Source organism: Pelophylax lessonae (genome assembly GCF_965119305.1).
Source record: "Pelophylax lessonae genome assembly, chromosome: 12".
Lineage (NCBI taxonomy): Eukaryota > Metazoa > Chordata > Amphibia > Anura > Ranidae > Pelophylax > Pelophylax lessonae.
The window spans coordinates 25,999,352-26,019,991 of NC_138779.1; the positions used below are offsets into that span (position 1 = coordinate 25,999,352).

At 46.4% G+C, this 20,640-nt stretch overlaps 1 protein-coding gene across 1 annotated transcript in view; it reads right to left on the bottom strand.

Moving 5' to 3' along the window:
- TMEM201 (transmembrane protein 201) overlaps window positions 1–20,640 on the bottom strand; it is an 83,989-nt gene that overhangs the window by 25,760 nt on the left and 37,589 nt on the right. The window contains exon 7 of the mRNA XM_082273055.1: window positions 990–1,207. Coding sequence (XP_082129181.1) covers window positions 990–1,207 — 218 coding nt within the window. The remainder of the gene's footprint in view (window positions 1–989; window positions 1,208–20,640) is intronic.

A 20,640-nucleotide genomic window follows, 5' to 3' on the forward strand; every position in this document is an offset into this window, starting at 1 on the left:
GGGGAGGGGCTCCCACTGCCGAAAACGCCGCCCAGAAGGCTCCACAAACACGGCCGCCGCCGTTTTCTACAGCAAACCACCGCAAAATGGCTGCCTGACTACACAAACATGGCCACCGTGCATTGTAGAACAAGGCTACAGCAAAATGGCGGCACCACAAAGCTCCCGGGGACCCAAGAGGGATCCCTAGGCCTCAAGGACAGGCCCAGGCAGGAGCCCCCACCAGGTACTGCCCCGCCCGCACAAATGATCCTCTGGTCGCCGGGGGCGCACACCCCCTTTCCCTAATCGCCAGCACCCCCTTCCCCCACCCCAGGAGGTGGACCATCCACACAGCCCCAGTGGAGGGAGGTGGGTGGGGGGGCCTGACGGGAAGGAGAGGAACCCGGGGTCTGACCGTCCTATGGAGGGGCCCATGTTCACCCCAAAACCCTTGAGGGCAAAAGAGGGGAAAGCTACTCACCATACAAGGAATCAGGTGGGCACCGCTCCAGACAACTCCTCGCCATCTAAATGGGGGGGTCTGTCAGCCAGGAGGAAACGCTGCGACTCGGGCCGAGACCTGGTCGTATGCGACCTCGCGAGGAGTTTTACTCGCAGGCCAGACCCCCGTCCAGTGGGGCTGTGTTGTGGTCAACCTAGCGCGGAGCAGAGGTCTGCGTGCGCTTGCTGGCCAGACTGGGGTGACCACTGGATCTAGATTATGCAGCCCGTCGCCAAGTTCGGCAGTTGATTGTAGATCTCACAGGAGAAAAAAAAAATAATCTAAAAAGGAACTTAACTCCTAACTATAGCAGAGAGGAAGTATACCCCCTGGGACTGCCCATAGGCATAGCCAGACTTTTTTCTGCCCAGTGTCCTACTCCTGTAGGGGGCAGTATAACCCAATGGTTAAGAAGATCAGAAACTGTGTCCGTCAATGAACGAAAGAGAAAAAAAGTTTTGAGGACTGCTTAAAAGTCAAACTGTGCACAGTAATAACATTTTACCTGTTCGCGTGAGGGATGGGATAGTTCCAAGGGAGAGGGCTCTGTTCAGTCGTCCAGGCAAGGAAGATGATGATGCTTTGCGCTGCGAGCGATTGGGTTGCTGGTTCAGCAACTGCAGAAGCCCCGGCGGAGTCGATAACAATGCAGACGACAAGTCCGGAAGAACAACCCCATTATTCAAGCTTCCAAACTGAGAGGCAGGGTCACCAGAAAGATACCTGTAGAAGAAATCTGAACAGTCACATGACAAGCACACACAGAGCTAGAGTGGAGAACAACAATTTCACTTTTGCGAGAGAATAAGGGTTGACAGTGTTGGGGGGGGGGGGGGCTGTTGATGGTGTACAGAGGTTTAATGTTAAAACACACTTTCAAACCTTTGGGCCCTTTATTGCACACAGGACGTAAAAAAAAAAAAAAAAAAAAAAAAAAAAAAAAAAAAAAAGCTTTTACAGGCCTTTGCCTTTTTTTCTGGCCTCTAAACACACCACTATATTAGTCTATGTGGACATGCACACATAGCGGTTTACAGCAGGGGTCGACAAACCCCAGGCGCCAGGTCACATTGGCGACTAGAATTAGTGGCCTGGCGCTTCGGCTACACTTCGGCAGGTGTTCTCTGCCGATTCAGACATCCCAAGTTTCCCGCGAGGTGCAGGAGTTTCGTGCATACAGGCTGCGGCTCCCGGGTCAGGGCTGTCAGCACAGAGCCGATGCCTTCTGTTCCAGCTCTGTCCTTTCACAGGCAGAGTGATATCAAATGCACTCCACCTGTGAGGAGAGATACAGGAAGAATCGGCTCTGCATGCTTCCTCCAGCGCCGCTCCTCACACTCCGTGGATGTCTCTCAGAGGAGCCAGCATTTCCCACCCACAGTAACCACCTGCAGTACCCGCCAGCAGTAAGTCATACGTACTAGAGGTGCAACTAGCCCCCAGCACATAATTGTAAATATCACAGCATGTGCAGTGTTTCTGACTCCAAATACGTAGTAACTTACATTAAAGTAAGGGTAAAAGCGTCTGTCAGGTTCAAACGGTTCCATGATGGTGGTAGGGGTCCGTATAATCCAGGGTGCCTCAGGTGCAGAGCGCCAGACCAGCTGGCCATGTGTGTCCGGGCAATCGGAGAGATGCGGCCGTGGAAGGAACTGGAGGGCGTCTGACGTCAGCGGCAGGGAACTGGCAAGATGAAGTCAGATGCCCTCCGGTTACCTCCACGGCCGCATCTCTCCGATCGCCAGGACACACACGGCCAGCTGGTCTGGCGCTCTGCACCTGAGGCACCCTGGATTGTGCGGACCCCTACCACCATCGTGGAACCGTTTGAACCTGACAAGACGCTTTTACCCTTACTTTAATGTAAGTTACTACGTATGTTATGTCATAATAAATCACAATCTTGCACGCAAGTGGCACTCTTCCCTCCTCCTTATCCGTTATGAGTTGAATTTACTATGTTTAAATGAGCTGACCCTGAGCTGCAGACCACCCTTGGATTGCCTCTAAGAACTGTCAGATATTTGCACATGGACTCTTAAACCCCCCGTGTGAACTTTTTGCCCCATCTGTGTACACCAGCATGTTTATCTGCCATTGTTTCAGTCAATATCTGTTATGTGAACTCTTTGACCTCTGAGCGCCTAAACCAGTCAGTGTTTCTGACTCCAACCACCATGACCACTTCAAGCGGTTAGAGTGTAAATATCTCTCAGAAGACGTAAATCTCTGTATACTGATTGCATTTCATTTCATTTGATCATCCTCTAGTTGTGTTAAATTGGTGGGGGGGAAGGGGGTGGGAGTGGAGTGACACCTCTCTGAAATGATTTTTTGCAGTTTGGACTGCGGACTAAGATGCCGCGCCAGCCGGTAATTGAGGCCACTGCTCTGGGGCCTGCTGAAGCGAGAAGCTTACATTGGGGAACTGGCACCCTCTTGAAGTGACCAGGGGCTGCAAAATGAAGTCACTGGCAGCGCTGAGGGTTTTCCCTGCCTGCTCCCACTGCCCACACATCTCTTTCCAAAGAGAAGAGAATGAAAGTGTTGCGGGTTTAATCTGGCGCCCAGTCCTTACCGGTGAGTAGACAGAGTGTGGGCAGCTGGTTGGAAAAGCCTCAGTTCCATTTACAACCTCACAAAGATGGAAACAGTAATTTTTTTTTTTTCATGAACATTAATTTATTATTTTTCATTCTCTCCCTGTCATGCCACAGAGCCGAAGGCCCCTATTACACGGGCTTTAGGATCAGGTTCGCCTATCAGCTTTTCAGGCGGACCTGATCGGACCTTTCAGTCTACTCTATGGAGCGGCGGATGTCTGCTAACGACCGCCGCCATCCGATCCTGTCCACCAAAAACAGACAGATGGTGATCCTATTTTCCATCCATCTGGCGAATTAGATGGCATCGGATGGAAATGGACAGGCAGTCCATTTTCATCAGATTGCCCCATAGAGGAGAGCTGGACAGTGTTGGTGCTCGCTCAGCATAGTGGAGCAGACAGGATCTATCATCCTCCTACTCAGCTGGGATTAGCAGAGAAATTGTTACCCAAGTATCCCATTCACACTGCAATGCAGTCTAGAATGTTGCGATAAAATGCAGACATGCTGCATTTTATCGCTGCGCACCGGCCCAAATTGCACTGCAGTGTACAATAAAGCTTACAAAAAAAAAAAGGGGGGGTGAGGTGCAGTGAATCATGCACCAGGCGGCCCCCCCCCCCCTACACTGAATCGTACCGCCTGTTCTGCAATTTGAGGGCATGTGTAAATTGGCCTGTAAGCTGCATTTTTCCTGCCAGGAGCAAAACAAATAAAAAATGATGCAGGCATACGGCCTTAAACGTTTTTCTTTTTTTAAGACTCCGCTTCAGTTTTTGGCAGTCACTTGCACACTGAATTGCCCATTTCCTCATCTCATGCCTTGAAATCTCCCAGAAAAATAGTCCTCGGTACAAGGAGAATGGCAGATCAAAAACAGGATTTGACCCTCCTATAATAGCCACAGCAGACAGTGGTACTCCTTTGTACAGATCTTACAATTGGAGTACCAGGAATCCATGCCCAATTTGGTCTGCATCTACCAAAAAATTTAAATTTAGGAGGACCCACCCTTTACTGCATCACCTGGCCTTTCTGCCTAGCAAATTTGGTTGCATCACCCGGCCTACGGAATCTCAACACCTGCCCATGAGAAAACCAATGTGGAGTTTCTACTTCATCAGGTAAATGATATGGAAAGTGGTTTTATCAAAATCATCTCCCTCTTCATATCCCAGTGACTTTTTGTATTGGTTATCAATCTCTGCAAGGGAACAAACCGGTCAAAAACCTAAGCTCCATTCACACCTGGGTGTTCTGGAATAAAACGCAGGACATGTTTGCAATGCCATTAATTCTTATTGGCACCCCAATCGTGGTGAGATTACTTCTTAATGGCATCCGAAATGTGGTGCGATTTAGCCGTGATAAAAGCGTGCTGCAATCGCACCGCCACTGGGGTGCCATTAAAATGTAATGGCATCGCAAACGCATCCTGCCGCGATTCTGGACTCATGGGCATAATGACCCTATTCTGCCCATGATTCCGGAACGCCCAGGTGTTAATGGAGCCTTACATAACACTGCAATAAGAATGACAACCTAACAGGGGAAAAACAAATGGAAAACTACTACATTTGTAAACTATAATCAAACATCTTCTAAAATCAGTACTTTGTGGAAATCCATTTAGCTTTTCTAGAATATCACAAACTGCTTCTGCCCTATCAGAAATCCACAAAGTCAGGAATTTTCACACTTTGGGATCATTGCAAGGAGCAAAGACGTTGTTCAATTACTCCCCAGTTACCAGTCAACGCAAATCTCTCTCAACCTTTTTATGCTTGAGGAACCCTTGAGACAATTTTTGGGACATGGGAAATCCCTGAAATAGCTTGAGTGATATTAGTGTAAACAGCGGGTTGTAGATACAGATAAAAACAGGGCTTTTGTTCAGCGGGAACGCGGGGGGGAACGTCTATTGATGTATTGATGCTGGCTGCTGGGAGATATTTTTCTGCTGCTGGGGGGGGGGGGGGGGGTCTTTTGCTGCTGGTTATCATAACCAAATTCCATACATTCCAATACAAAATTATACTTGACTCTATATTCTCTAAAATGGGCTGTACTGGAAGCTGGGTAGGGGGTGGAACCAAGGGTCAGTGCTCAGAGGTGGGTAGGGGTGGAACCAAGGGTTAGTGCTCAGAGGTGGGTAGGGGGCGGAGACACAAAGTAACTTAGGAGGAGGAGTTCCTGCACCTATTCTGAGAAAAAAAGCCCTGGCTAAAAGCATAAATAATATTTACACCAACACTGAGCGTTGGGCTCACTGGATACATATATTGCAGCAGAAACACCAACAGAGCAATACTGCTGCAGAACCCTGGTTAAGAAACCCTAAAGTCCAGTACCCGCACAGCTCTGTCATCCATGGCTATGGAGGCTCTGCGGGTATAAACTGCCAACTACAGCTTTAGCCAGTATTTAGGAAAGACTGCCGGGGGGCTATTGCACAGTCCATTTTGGTTTGTGTTTTGCCAAAATCGGATACCTAGAAGAAATACCTTCACTTTTGTCAGCAGCAGTACTTTGTCCTTTGCTGCTGGTGACATCAGATGCTGGAATTAAGAGTAATGCTGGCCATACACTACACACTATACAAAAATTGGACAGTAGAGTTTTAAAAAAAATCTATTTTCGGAAGTGCTAAAGATCCCACCATCAAATTCCGAAAAGATAAGTGTTCAAGGACATAAATTAATTTATTTTTTGATTTGGCCGCATTAGGGAAATTACTAAATAAAATTGACCTTTCGACGTCCCTTCCATGTATGCCGGCTTTTGTATGGTGTAACGTGCATTCGTTGTGGACTGATCTTGGTTTCTCTTCGTCAGCATTCTCATAGCTTTCCATCTATTATGGATCACGTGGACGAGAGGACCACTGCCATAGCAATGCCTGGCATCATGGCAAAACAGCATGTACATGAGAAGAAATTCATACTAAGAAAACAATTCTTACAAATGTACTATGGGGGTTGTAAGGCTCGTTGCTGTAGCTTCCTGTATGTGGACCGCACAGGTCACATATGCCTCCTTAGTAAGGGTGGAGGGTCCCCTTTTCTTGTCAGTGAGACGCAATTAATGTTATAGCCACCTCCCCGGGTAGTTCTATATATACTGAGCAATTTTGTGTGCTGACCACACCCCGGACGCCATCATTGATGATGAAACGCATAGGGAGGAGGTGCGATGTGCGACATTGCATACCGGGATGCGGCAGCCATCTTTTTGGTTGGAAGCAATCAGTTTCCTTGCTTAATGCCCGATTACCTTTTTTACCAGGTGAGTGATACATTTGAAGTCTAAATAAAAGATTAATTGGAATATACTACACTATGAAATGCCCTTTTACAACTGATGAGACTGGCAAAGACACTGAGGGCAATTACGCAATGTTCTATTAAGAAGTTGGGGACATAATCCAGTGACACCATCCCAGGAGTACTCTGATTATGCTTGATTAACCTTCCTTGGTGGGGTCCACAATCAGGGAAAAGGGGCAGCGTGAACAGGTGATGGTGACTGGCTCCTCTTTGGATACTCCTTTTATATTAAACACCACTACTCAGCGTTGATATGTGAACTAGCTACGATTATGCAAATTGGACTGGTATATTGCTCTTTATATCTATTGGCGCTGCACCTTGTTTGAGATTTTTACTATGGGGGTTATTAGCTAAAGCTGGAGAGTGAAAAATCTGGCAAAACTCTGCATATAAACCAATCAGCTCCCGGGTTTTAATGCCAAAGCTTAAAGTGATTGTAAAGCCTTTTTTTTTTTTTTTAAGCCAAGCTTGGTGCTCCTGGCTCCCTCCCTCTTAAGTGCCCCCATAGCAAGCAGCTTGCTATTCAGACATGGATCCACGGTCCGGCCCCTTTTCTCTCCTTATTGGCTAACTGACTATGATTGAGAGCAGCAGGAGCCAATGGCGCAACACTGCTCCCAGCCAATGAGGAGCGGAGTTCTGGGTAGCCGAGACACTTCTGCAACATCACTGGATCTAGAGGGACCTTAAGTAAGCATTGGGGCTGCTGCACACAAAAGGCTTTTTATCTTAATGCATAGAATGCATTAAGATAAAAATAACCTTATGCCTTTACAACCGCTTTAATTGAACGAGCTGAAGTTAGAAGCCCATTGGCTACCATCCACAGCTGCACCAGATTTTGAGTGCACCAGTTTTAGTAAATCTCCCCCTATGTGTCCTGCTAGTTGAATAGAGCTTGTGTAGACGAAAGATAATTTCATCTGTATTTTGTGTTATCACAAAATTTTTTACCTCCAGGTTAAAGTTTTCTTGCACATGCGCACTAAAAAAAAAAAAAAAAAAAAAAAAAAAAAAATCAAACGATTATTACCATGAAAGAAAGCCACTAACCTTACAAATTTTGTCAGTCAAAAAATTTCAAACTTTTCAATCTAATTTTCGGCTTGGAAAATTTGAACACAAATATCGTTTTGTCTTTCACTATTAGAAAATCTGTAGAACTATTGAAACAGACTTTCTATACTTTTGTAAAGTGCATGGCCAGCATAACACTGGGTAATATCTCAATCTACCCCAACAATACTTCGCTAATGCAATTCAAGGCTCCATTCTATACCATTGAGGTAAATGGGAATTTTCTGATGTGTGATGCAAAGGCATGAAAAGCATAAGTAAAAACCGCTTGTGCACACAACCCCAAATACAACTACAAAAATGTGGCATTATAACTGGTCTTGTGAAAAGGGACAGAGGTGCAACCTCTTAAGGCCCATACACACGAGAGGAAATTCACCGATCTGCCGATTTTCGGCTTGTTAGTATGGTGCTCTCGACAACAGACTCCGACTTTTCGGCCAAAAAACTTCTGGTGTGCAGGCTATAAAATGTTTGTCCTCTGTCAAAACACGTCCGAATTTCGTGCAGTCAGTACAGATTTCGATGGGGAAAAATCGAATGAGCAAGACTAGGCATGCTCAGAGATGAAAGAACACAAAGAAAGCAATCCAACACATGACCTCACTTCTGAAGTAGAATTCTGTCGTGCGGGAAAATTTGTGTGCAGTCTAGGCACATTCCAACCAACAAAACACCACTCTGGACAAAAGACGGACGACCGGTCGGTGGAAATTCGTTGCGTGTGTACGAGACTTTAAGCTGGATATACACTATACAATTTTCTTTAGATTTTTTCCTTTAGATTTACCAAAACCATATAATTATTAGGTCAAATCCAAACAATTAGTATGCAATCAGGCAGGCCCTTGTACTACACAGTTGAAGGTAAATATTGTGTGTATCCAGCTTTACAGGCAATATTCACCATGGGTGTCTCCATAAGAAAAAAAGCTAGCGATAAATTAAAGGTTTTGGACTAACATATAAATCTGACCACAGAGGGGGCATAAAAAAAAAAAAAAAAAAAAAAAAAAAAAAAAAATCGGAATATACAGTGTCTTGAGATGTATAATCCAACACAGTGCTTGTGTTCAAAGATTACCACTGATCCCACCATATGTTTGTCTAGCACCTGTCCTTAGCAGCTGGGCAGAGCTCTGCACAAACATCTGAAGGCACTTAGGACGGCATGTCTGCCCAACTTGCTCAACACTAAAAGACTTGATAAAAAGCAGACGCTTGCCGCAGCTGTCCTGCAGCTCAATGCACCCTTAGCAAGCGTGGCCATACAATCAAGAATCTGTCCTGACAGCAGCTGAGAGAGATGGGGCAGAGCCGGAACAAGCCTGGCTGAAGGACTGCACATCACTAAAACTAGTCTGCAAATAACAGCTAATGCATTTTTTTTTTTGTTCAATATAGACAAGGCTTTTTAATCTCCTAATCCCCAAAGTATTTTTGTTAAGACCTTAAAAGCATCTTAAACGTTCTGCATATCAAATAACTACTTTGTAAGTTCTTTTCTGCATTTCCTGGGTACCTGTAAACCCAGTCAATGCCTGTAAATCTCAGCAAAGTGAAAGTCCATAGGTGTGGCATAACTTCCTCAATGCAAAGTTCACAATTTATAGGAGTCATTCAACTGAGATAAAGCCAGAGGCAACAAGATCCTGTAGCTTCCCTACCAAGATCACAGAATCTACTGTGTATATATAGTAAGGTTAAAAATGCACACCTTTTAAAATTCAAAATAAACTCTAAAGAGGTTAAAAAAAAAAAAAAAAAAGCACCTGGTCCTCTAAACAGCAGTCAGTAAAACCTTGCAGCCAAAAGAAGCATCCGCATTTGCCAACACATCATCCACTTTACAACAATTTTGTAAAGGTGTGCACCAACGACCAGGTGGCCGCCTTGCAAACCTGCATCACTGACGCTTGATGATGGAAAGCCCAGGAGACACTAAACGCCCTAGTAGAGTGCTCCTTGACAGGGAAAGTAGGAACCTGATGCAATAGGCCTGAACCACCGTCTGTCTGATCCATCTGGAAATGGTCGCAGAGGAAGCGGACAACCCTTTGTGAGGTCCGTCCGTGAGCACAAAGTCTGACTTCCTAAAATACTTTGTAGCTGCCAGGTACACCCTAATTGCCCGGACCACATCCAAGGCACGCAAGGTAATTTCCTTTGGATGTTAAGCCTGGGGGACACAGGGAAGGCAACACAATGTCTTCATTCAAGCGACAGTCAGAGATAACCTTAGGAAGGAATGACAGACAGGGGCGAAGCACCACCTTATCCTTGTGAATCACTAAGGTGGACAGGATATCGCTGCTAGTTCCGACACCCTGCGTGCAGAGGTGAAAGCCACCAAAAAGGTCACCTTCCAGGGCAGCGCAAGCAAGGAACCTCCGGAATATTTTAAAAGAAAGGCTTCTGTAGAGCCGAAAGCACCACATTAAGATCCCAGGGCAGCACCTGGCATTCAACAGTCAAGCCGTCAAAGCCAGCGACTGATAAAAAGATCAGTCCTTGGGACAGCAGATCCTCCCTGAGATGAAGCCCCCAAGGAGCAGAGGACCAGCTGTAGCAATCGGCATATCAAGACCGGCGAGGTCAGTCTGGATGGAATCCCTTCTGCTTTGTTCCTGCACAGGATTCGTGGTAGAAATTTGAGAGGGCTGGATCGGTCAGCCCACCTTAGAATGCCGGGCTACTTACTGAGCCGCCAGGACACTACTTGTGCCCCCATGGTGATAGACCACGGCCGTGGCATTGTCCAAATGAATTTGTATTAGACACCCCTGAAGACTAATTGTCCAATGAGCCAGACAAAGACACCAGTCTGGACTGTCCGGGCCCCCTGAGCACATGTGCTCAGGACGCCTCCCCACCCCGACAGGCTGGCATCCATGGTGACAACCGTCCAGTACAGGGGGAGAAAGGATTTTCCCTTTTGAAGTGCCAGAGAATGAAGCCGCCTCTAGAGACTGTGGATCCTTGTCTCATTTCCCCCAGAATCTCTGTAGTAGAGATCTTGTGTGAAACTGTGCAAACAGACCGCCTCGAGGGTGGACACCACCAGGCCCAGCGCCCGCATGCAAGCCTGGAGGGATGACCATCTGCTGAACAGAAGCCAAATTGCCTCCTGCAATGTCTGGAGTTTTTCCAGAGGAAGAAACTATGGCTGAGGCCGAGTCCAGAGTCAGGCCTAAATAGTCCAGTTTTTATGGACAGAACCAAAAGCAGACTCCTGAAGCTTCAGAATCCAACTAAACTCCCTCAGAGTTTGCAGAGCAATCTCCAGTTGTCCATCAGAGCAGTCGGAGACTCCGCTCACAGAAGATCTTCCAGGTACCCCAGTACTGCGATCCCCTGCTGACTCAAACAAACAATGTCAGCACAAGAGCCAACACTTTTGTGAAGACCCGAGAAGTGGAGGAGAGACCAAAGGTCCACGCCACAAACAGCTAATGCTCCTCGCCCACGACAAAATGGAGGAAGCGTTGGTGACCGGCACATTAGAATGTGAAGGTAGGCATCCTTGATGTTGATAGAAGCGAGAAGAAATCCCCGACGTAGGGACGCCACAACGGTGTGAATGGACTCCATGCAGAACTTCTGTACTTGCACCAGCAGTTTAGCGTCTTGACGTCCAGAATTGGACGCACCTTGCCTTCCTTCCTGGGAACCGTAAAGAGGTTTGAGTAAAAACCCCTGAAAACTTTCTGAAATCGGAACAATCACCCCTTGAAGGAACAAGTCTTACACTAACCCAAAGAGACCGTAAGTGATCTGGGGACAAGAACAGGTTGGAAGGGAAGAACCTTTCCGGAGGATAAGACCAAACTCGAGCTCGTAGCCTGACCGAATAACTTTGTGGACCCACGTGTCCTATACAAGAGAGGTCCATTGATCAGGAAACAAGCGGAGACATCACCCCCCACCCCAGATATACAATTGAGGGTGCCTCTTCATGCAGAGGCAGCCTTGGCAACAGGTCTGTTAGAGTCCACTCGTGGCTTGCCAGACCAAGTCCTCTTGGAACCTCCTGTTGAGGCCCTGACTTTTGGTACCTTGTCTTGAGACCCTGAGGGATGAAAAAAAAACAACAACTCATGAGCCGAGGAGAATAGCCCATGTCTACAACGGGGCTCCTTGCCCTTAGTAGCCTGCGGAAGAAGAGTACCCAACCCCCCCTGTGAGACCCTTAACGATGACATCCAAGGAAGCTCCAAAGGGGGCCGCCTGCCGTGAGGCAGACACGCAGGCAGGGTACCCTGATGGTCCCACAGCGCTAAAAGGGGCAGGTGCCCCACACAATTGCAGCCAGGTTGTAAAAAAATGAAGCGCCCCACAGCTCCACCCCTTCCAAGGGAGGTGCCAAGCTGACCACATGGCCTAGCAGGCAACAAGCCGCGGCCTAAATTTTTGTGGAGGCCCAGCTTCAAGTGCATGGATCCCAGCCCGGCAGATGCCAAAAAGGAAGAGCGGGGGCTGCAGCTAAACACACTGGGGCTGCCAAGGGAAGTGCCTGAACTCGGCCGCATGGCCTAGTAGGCTGCAGCCTACATTTTTGTGGGCGCCCAGATGCTTGGAGGTGAGCCCCAGCAGAGCTGACCACCTAGGGGCAGCGGAGGGGAGGGCGGGTGCCCATACGGAAGGCAGTGGCTTCAGCCATCCTCACAGGGGCCACCTCACATAGTTTGACTAGTAGGCTGCAAAGCTGCTGAATAAATTTTCGTCTGAATCCGGTCGTGTGAGGCGCTACCCCCGGATGCTAAACTATCCACTCCCCCACCCCAACTGCCACAGGGAGCCTAGAGGACATCCCTGCCCTAGTCACCAACTCCCAGGGTGGCCAAGAACCCTGCTCAACCTCCCCGTTGCACACCAGGAAAACCTGGTCAGCAGCAACTTGAACCAGTCCCCCTTAAGAGCATGTGGCTCTTCCCAGCAGGGAACTAGGTCCTTACCCCTGGGAAAAAAAAAAAAAAACTGAGTACCTATAGCAGAGAGAGGGAGTATACCCCCTGGGACTACCCATAGGCGTAGCCAGACTTTCTCTGCCTAGTGTCCTACTCCTGTAGGTGGCAGTATAACCCAATAGCTACGATGATCAGGAACCGTGTCCATCAATGTACAAAAGAGAAAAAGGAATTAGTCTTCCTGAGAGAAGCACTGTATGAGAGAGACTCGCACATCCAAACCTTATGCAGACAATGGACAAATTTTCTTTTGGTGACAAGACAGAAGAATTAAGTCCTAGTTGAGGTGAAAGGCATAATCTACTTGGGCACAAAGTCAGTCCTGGGCCTCCACACCACCTTGGCCCCATGTAAAACCACAAATGATTCCTTGCAAAATAGGAACGCTTCACAGAGGTGATGGCTACAAGAAAAATGACCACGTGGATGTGTGTCGAGAGAGAAATGTGTCCAATGGGTTCATTGGCAGTTTCTCAACGGTAACCAGATTCAGATGCTATGAAGTCACAGCCAACAGAGGGTGGGGAGATACATGGGGACCCCCTGTATAAGGTCTTACCTAGAGTGGGAGCCCAACAGCTAATGAAAGAATACAAAGGGCAGAAACCAGACCCTCAATGTTGAAGGTACACAGCAAGTGAAGCATGGCTTCCAAGTCCAACGACAGACCTTGCAAAAAGCCTAACTTTTAGCATCACAGATTAAGGTCACCAGCAACCAATAAGAAGAATGGCAAATGAGTCCTTGGGACAGAACATATTAATCTGGTATAGTCCACAGAGGTCTTAACAGGTCAGCGTAGCACATCTGCATAGAGCCACTGGCATGCCATCCATCTTGATCCTTCGAAGCAGATGAGGAAAACGTTTCAGGAGAGGATAAAATTAAAATGCAATGATCCCAGAGAGCTACCAGAGCAGCCACTGCTTCAGCTAGAGGATCCTGGTACCTGCAGACATACACCCCCCCCCCCCCCAGTTTTTTTTATTGACCCTGGAAGCATGAAGCACACATCTGGGGACCCCTACCTTCAACAGAGGTCCTTGAAAACCACCGGTGTAGGGAACCACTCTCCCATGGATACAGGAGCTGCCTGCAGAGGAGTCTGCCTGTCAATTGTCTGACTGCCATGTACATGGCTGGCAAGGCTAAAAGGCAAAGGTCTGCCCAGGACATGTTCAGATCTACCTCTATCGCTGCGACAAGTCTTCTGGTTCAGTCCCAACGACTGAAGTACGCCACTAAACAGAGTTGTCAAACTGAATCTAGGTAAAATTTGTTGAAGACTGCAGAGACAGCGTAATATCGCTAAGTTTCAGGGAGGTGTCCGAGATACAGGACGCCTCTGTCCAAGTCTCCTGCACTGACAGGGTGCCCAGGATTCCTACCCAACCCAGCAGGTTGGTATCCAACATAAAGATACTCAAGAAGATAGATGCAAAGTACTTCTCCCCCAACCCCAGATCCTGATCCACGAAACAAGGAAAACCTAGTCATCGTTGATAGACAAATCGGACAGCTTTTAGAATTGAGCTTGAATCCAAGACCAGAGTCACAACTGGACTTGTGCAAGAATCTGAAAAGTCACAAGTAGGTAAAAAAAAAAAAAAAAAAATTTATATATATATATATATATATATATATATATATATATATATATATATATATATATATATATGCTCCAACGAGCAGGGCCCTCAGATTCCTGTTTTAAAAAGTGTATTGTATTTGTACTGTCTACCCTCAAGTTGTATAAAGTGCTGTATAAACTGTTGGCGCTATATAAATCCTATATATATATATATATATATATATATATATATATATATATATATATATATATATATATATATATATATATATATATATATATATATGTGTGTGTGTGTGTCGGAGGTTTCTCCTATAGTAATAACACCCAGGCCTGATCGGTGACCAGGATTAGATCCAGATACTCCAAATCTCATTAGTCCGTTGCAGCACTAAAGATTTAGGATACATCTGAATTGCTGTAACATCCAACGGTCAACAGATCATTGTCCAACAGAGGGCTGGTTAACTGCTCCCTCAACAGTAAGTGGTCTAAGTATCCCACAATGTGGATGCCACAAAAGTCAGCAGCGCTGGTACTGGGGGGCCAGTACCTTGGTGAATACACCACCCAAGGTGCAGATGAGAGGCTGATGTGTAGGACCAGGAACTAGTAGTACAGGCCCCCCACCCCCTGGACCTGGAAAGCGCCTTGCAGCCTACGGTAGTTATCAGGACAGAGTCTGGAAGCACCTTATGTGGAACCCAATGCCTGAAAGTCCTTTTCAGACTCTCCCTACAACATCCAGTCCAGTGGGGTCCGGAAACCGTATTCCAAAAGCCAGGCTGAGGACAACTGTGCCAGGGAGCTGCAAATACATTAGGATCTAGCGATGTAAAGAGTTCTGAGTGGAAAGGAAAAATTGGGGGATAAAGGATGCTAGCTAAGAAAAAAAAATGTACTAGCTGAAGAAAGGGATTTATCCTAGGACACTAACAAAATCTGAGGCATAATGTTAGTAGGGAGGGTTATCCTGGGCTGGCCAACAGTTTGTGTTTGCCAATCCTCTTGTAGGCAACAGAAAAACCCAAAGGTTAAAAGGTTGTGTCCCTCAATGGACGAGAAAAATAAAACAGAGCCTGTGTCTACATTTTGTTCCCTGAGAACTACACATCTATATAAAAGATTATGGTTAGAAGGAAGGAAATACTGATTCAAGCAAGACAAATGCAGGTCAGCTACAACTGAATGATCTGAGAAGTGCATACTGCATTTGCCTATGAACAATGGCTAGTGTAACAGCATCTGCCTTTGGAATGTAATAAAATTATGGAAGTAGGGGTGCATTGTGGCAAGATAACTGACATCTAAAAGAAGGATCACAGGCAAAACTGATTTAAACAACTTTTTTAAATTCAGGTTCAGCTAGGGCCTTTTGCAGCAAACCCTTATCACACAAGGACAGTTAAAAGCAGTCTCTAAAAGTTTAACTGCTGTATGGCGTCAAAATGCTTTTTTTTAGCCAATAAAAAGGGGAAAGAAACCCAACAACTTCCAATTCTGATGTTCATCATTGTTTTGCGGTGATCCTTCTGTTTAGTCTTTATTGGACATTACCCAGAATGCTGACAGTTTTATTATGTCCACCCAGTGCATAAAGACAGACTGAGGCATGCAGTATGAAAGCACAGCTACTGGAGTCAAGTCAGTTTTGTTGAACAAGCTTGGAGGGCTTTTATTTAAAAATAAATGAAAAAAGCATTTGCCAATACAAGCAGTACGTACAAAGTGTTCATACATAAGAAAATAAATGGGTACAGTATGATAGAAGCAAGGAGCATGACATGAACAAAATGGAAGCCAGGCAGGTACACTGCAGGAGACAAAAAGCAAGAGCAGTCACAACTGGACTTGTGCAAGAATCGGAACAGTCAGTCTTACGTAGGAAGGTTTATACAAGTCTGATTCTTCCTGTATTAAATTGTATTGCAACTGTACTGTCTGCCCTCATGCTGTAAAGCATTGCGCAAATTTCTGGCGCTTTATAAATCCTGTATAATAATAATGTCCCCTTGGTAACCTTTATTGGAGTAGGTTTGTGTCCAGGAGGTGATCAAGTCTCTCAATTTTGTATCTTGAGAATTTCAGGGACTCTCCTGCATGCTTAAAATGACACCCAACTAGAACAAAGGCATATTGTCTGTAGATACTCCCCCCCCCCCCCCCCGCCCCCCAGCACACGTGAGTGTTCAGCCTTGTAATTGGCCGCTTAGGCCTGAGCATTATCACACTTGGAAAGACATGCTCACCCAACAAGGGCTCAGGCAGTACACAGAGGCAACATGGGAGCTTGGCTCGATATATATATATATATATATATATATATATATATATATATATATATATATATATATATATATATATATATATATATATATATATCTATATCTATAGATGGCTGGGAGGCAAGCAGACTTATCTGCAGACACAGTCACTTTCCTGAACGGGCAAAGTGACAGTTGTTAAAGTCTGAAAAACCATGAACAAAGGTTAGAAATTAACAGAGCAGTAGCTAACACAGAGGTAGATCTACTTAAATAATCTGTAGGTTTACCCATGACAGAGTTATGCTTCATTTAAGACTGAAGACTGCATATTCAGATTCTCAAACAAGTCCTAGCGAGGTCTATGTTCTGCACAGACATTGTGACATTAGGAGATTCATTTACTAAAACTGGAGTGTGCAAAATCTGGTGCAGCTCTGCATTGAAACAAAATCAGCCTCCAGGGGTTTTTTTTTTTTTTTTATCAAAGCTTATCTGAACAAGCTGAAGTTAGAAACTGATTTGTTATTATGCACAGCTCCAGATTTTGTACTCTGGTTGTTTTAGTAAATCAATCCCAGCGTGTTGTGAGCCTTAGTAATGTCACTTTAGAGCAGGGATCCTCAAACTACGGCCCTCCAGCTGTTGCAGAACTACACATCCCATGAGGCATTGTAAAACTCTGACATTCACAGACATGACTAGGCATGATGGGGATTGTAGTTCCTGAACAGTTGGAGGGCAGTAGTTTGAAGACCCCTGCTTTAGAGGGAAACAAATAGTCTGCAACCTTGTGACTATTACCTGTGCCAAAAAAGGCCTGTTTTATGTATATCTGTAGACATCATGCACATTAAACAGTCCAAAACATTTTCCGATGCAGAAACAGGGTTGCTGTGGACATAATGATGCAGATTGCATGTGAAAACCACAATTATGGAGCGTATTATAACCTCAAAACCTATATTAAAGAGAAGCAATCAAAAAACAAATGGAGGACTTAAACAAACCAGATGTCCTCCATTTAAGCAGCATTATAAAACACTTGTAGGAAATTCATGTTGGATGCTACAAGCTTTGAGGACTACGAGGTTGATTTACTAAAACTGGACAGTGCAAAGTCTGGTGCAGTTTCGCACAGGAATCAATCGGCTTCCAGTTTTTTGCTGCTCTTTGGTCAAAGCTTAATTGAACAAGCTGAAGTTCAAAGCTAATCGGTAACCATGTACAGCTGCACCACATTCTTCACCCTCCAGTTTTAGCAAATTAATCTCAGATTGTACATAAAGGTCTCCAAGATGGCTGCAGCTTTGTGGCATGTGCAATAATTGGGATTTTTGGTTTCAGAACTGACCATTATAGACCTAGAAGGGCCCAAAATGGCAAAGATCAATCCTGCCTCAATAAATTTGGCCATTGCAAATAAGCAAAATGGGGGCCAAAGAACCGACAAGCTTTTTAACCAAGGCCCGGTTCACACTGGTGCGACATGTGCTCCGACTTTGGGAACACATGTTACATCTGAAGTTGTGCCCCATTTATTGAAATGGAACCGTTCTAATAGGAACGACTTGAGTCGCTCCGACTTAGAAAAAGGTTTCTGTACCACTTTTGGTGCGACTTTCCAGGTCCCATTTTCCTGTCAGTGGTCTCAAAATGCGGCCCAGGGGCCAGATGGTGCCCTTTTCTTGCCTTTATCCGACCTGCAGGGCATCGTTTCTCTCACTGATGCGAGTCACTACTGACCACAGGCACCAACGGCGGGTCACTACTCCTGACCGCAGGCACCAACGGCAGGTCACTACTCCTGACCGATGGCACCAACGGCAGGTCACTACTCCTGACCGATGGCACCAACGGCAGGTCACTACTCCTGACCGATGGCACCAACGGCAGGTCACTACTCCTGACCGATGGCACCAACGGCAGGTCACTACTCCTGACCGATGGCACCAACGGCAGGTCACTACTCCTCACCGCTGGCACCAACGGCAGGTCACTACTCTTCCCGCTGGCACCAACGGCAGGTCACTACTCCTCCCGCTGGCACCAACGGCAAATCACTACTCCTGACCACAGGAACAAGGTCAATGAACATCAGAGAAATGGATTTTACAGAAAAACTCTTTCGTTCACTGGACAGCTCCTGATCTTAACCATTGGGACATCCCAAAGTAGTGTTAAACATGAGGGGTAGGAACAGCAAAAAAGAAAAATTCCCGAGGCTAGCTATAGCCAAACAGGAGCTCAACCAAACTGGAGACAACCAAAACTGGTGCTCACCTGAAAATACACGCTCAAAGCGGACCAGATCCTGTAAACAGCAGCCTGCAAAAACCTTGCGGTCAAAGGAAGCGTCCGCAGATGCCAACACATCCACTTTATAGAACTTTATGAAAGTGTGCACCGATGACCAGGAGGCTTCCTTGCAAACCTGCATCACTGACTCCTGACGGAAACCCAGGAGGCCCTGAGCACCCGAGTAGAATGTGCCTTGACAGGGAAAGGAGGAACCTGACCCTGGATGGAATAGACCTGAACCACCATCCGTCTGATCCATCTGGAAATGGTCTCAGAAGAAACAGACAACCCTTTCGAGGCCCATCCGTGCACAAATAGTGAGTATGACTTCCTAAAAGACTCCGTAGCTGCCAGGTACACCCTCATTGCCCGGTCCACATCAAAGGGATGCAAAGCCAATTCCTTCGGATATGCTGGCCTGGGACACAGGGAAGGCAACACAAGGTCTTCATTCAAATGAAAATCAGACAACCTGAAGAAGGAAGGAACGACAGACCGGGGCGAAGAACCACCTAATCACTGTGAATCACCAGTAAAGGTGGACAGGATAACGTACCCAATTACGAAACCCTGTGCGCAGAGGTGAAAGCCACCAAAAAAAGGCCACCTTCTAGGACAGCGTAAGCAGGGGAATTTCCCAAAGATTCTCAAAAAGAGGATTCTGGAGGACAGAGCACCAAATTGAGGTCCCAAGGCGGCAACTGGAGAAGTGCCTAACTATCTGAAGAAAAGTACGCACCAGGAAGTATGTGGTCAAGGGCCGTTGAAATAAGACCATTAAGGCCAACACCTGAACCTTGATAGTACTCAAGACCAGTTTCTGCTCAACCCCCCATTGAAGGTAGGTCAAGATCTGAGCCACCGAACAAGAGCAAGGATAAACCCCAAGAGACTCACACCACGCAAATCAAGTCTTCCACGTACGACAGTAGATCTTCCAAGAAGTAGGCTTTCTAGCTTTCAACAGCGTTGGAAACACCGACTCATGACTAAAGCAGGAGGGAAGATTGGTCCTTGGGACAGCAGATCCTCTCTGAAAGGAAGCTTCCAAGGAACGCCAGCCACCAGATCAGTATTACCAAGCCCAGGGAGGCCAGAATCCCTTCTGCCTCATTCCTGCGAAGAAGTCTTGGAAGAAGCTTAAGGGAGGGTGGGGGGGGGGGCGCGGAAATTAGATGATACTGACCACATGGGACCACCAGCACATCTCTGGAGTCTGTCAAAGGATCCCCTGACCAAGCCACAAACCTCTGCGGCCTGTTGAGCCGGAAAGCCAAGCGATCCACCTCTGGGATGCCCCACCGAAACACCTGATGAAACACCTCAGGATGAAGGGACCACTCCCCTTGGTCAAACGCCTGCCAACTGAGGTAATGCCGCTAAGTATGCATAGAATGGGGTGCCAAAAAACCCATTCAGCTGAATGAGGGTGCTCCGCACTCAGATGTGGTGAGCTGGTGTGGGGCTTAAGGAGTTAAAACAGGTGGTAAAGTGATATAATGTCTCATAGTTCATTCAGGAAAGCAAGCTGAATGCAGAATGCTCAGAGGGAAAGTGTAAATAAGATCACAGCATGACTCTGTATGCACCTTATGTATTTAAACTGTAAGCAGGTTGTTGCTGAATCCATCCGATGTTTCTGCAAACTCAGCCTCAAAAATCTAGGTAAAAGGTAAGGTTTGCTTAATAGAGTGTTCTGGGGCCAGCTATAGGAACCTGTGTTCATGCACCATCAGGACAAAACCAGAAAAATTCCCAGCTCAACTCACCAACCAGTTTGCTTACCAACTGAATTTTCCTGTCTAACAGTATGCGCGTTAAAAACAGGAGTCTAATTAGCACACATTTGCAAACGCATGCGTAAGCTGCAGGGCCACGTCACGGCACCCTGTATTACCTGCAGTCCTAACTTCTGTAAATGTAGGAGAGTCTCCACAGTGGAAGTACATGCATTCTAATGGATAGATAGGGGGATAGGGGGGCAGGTGGCCTGGAGAGGGCCCAATACTTTTTAAAGG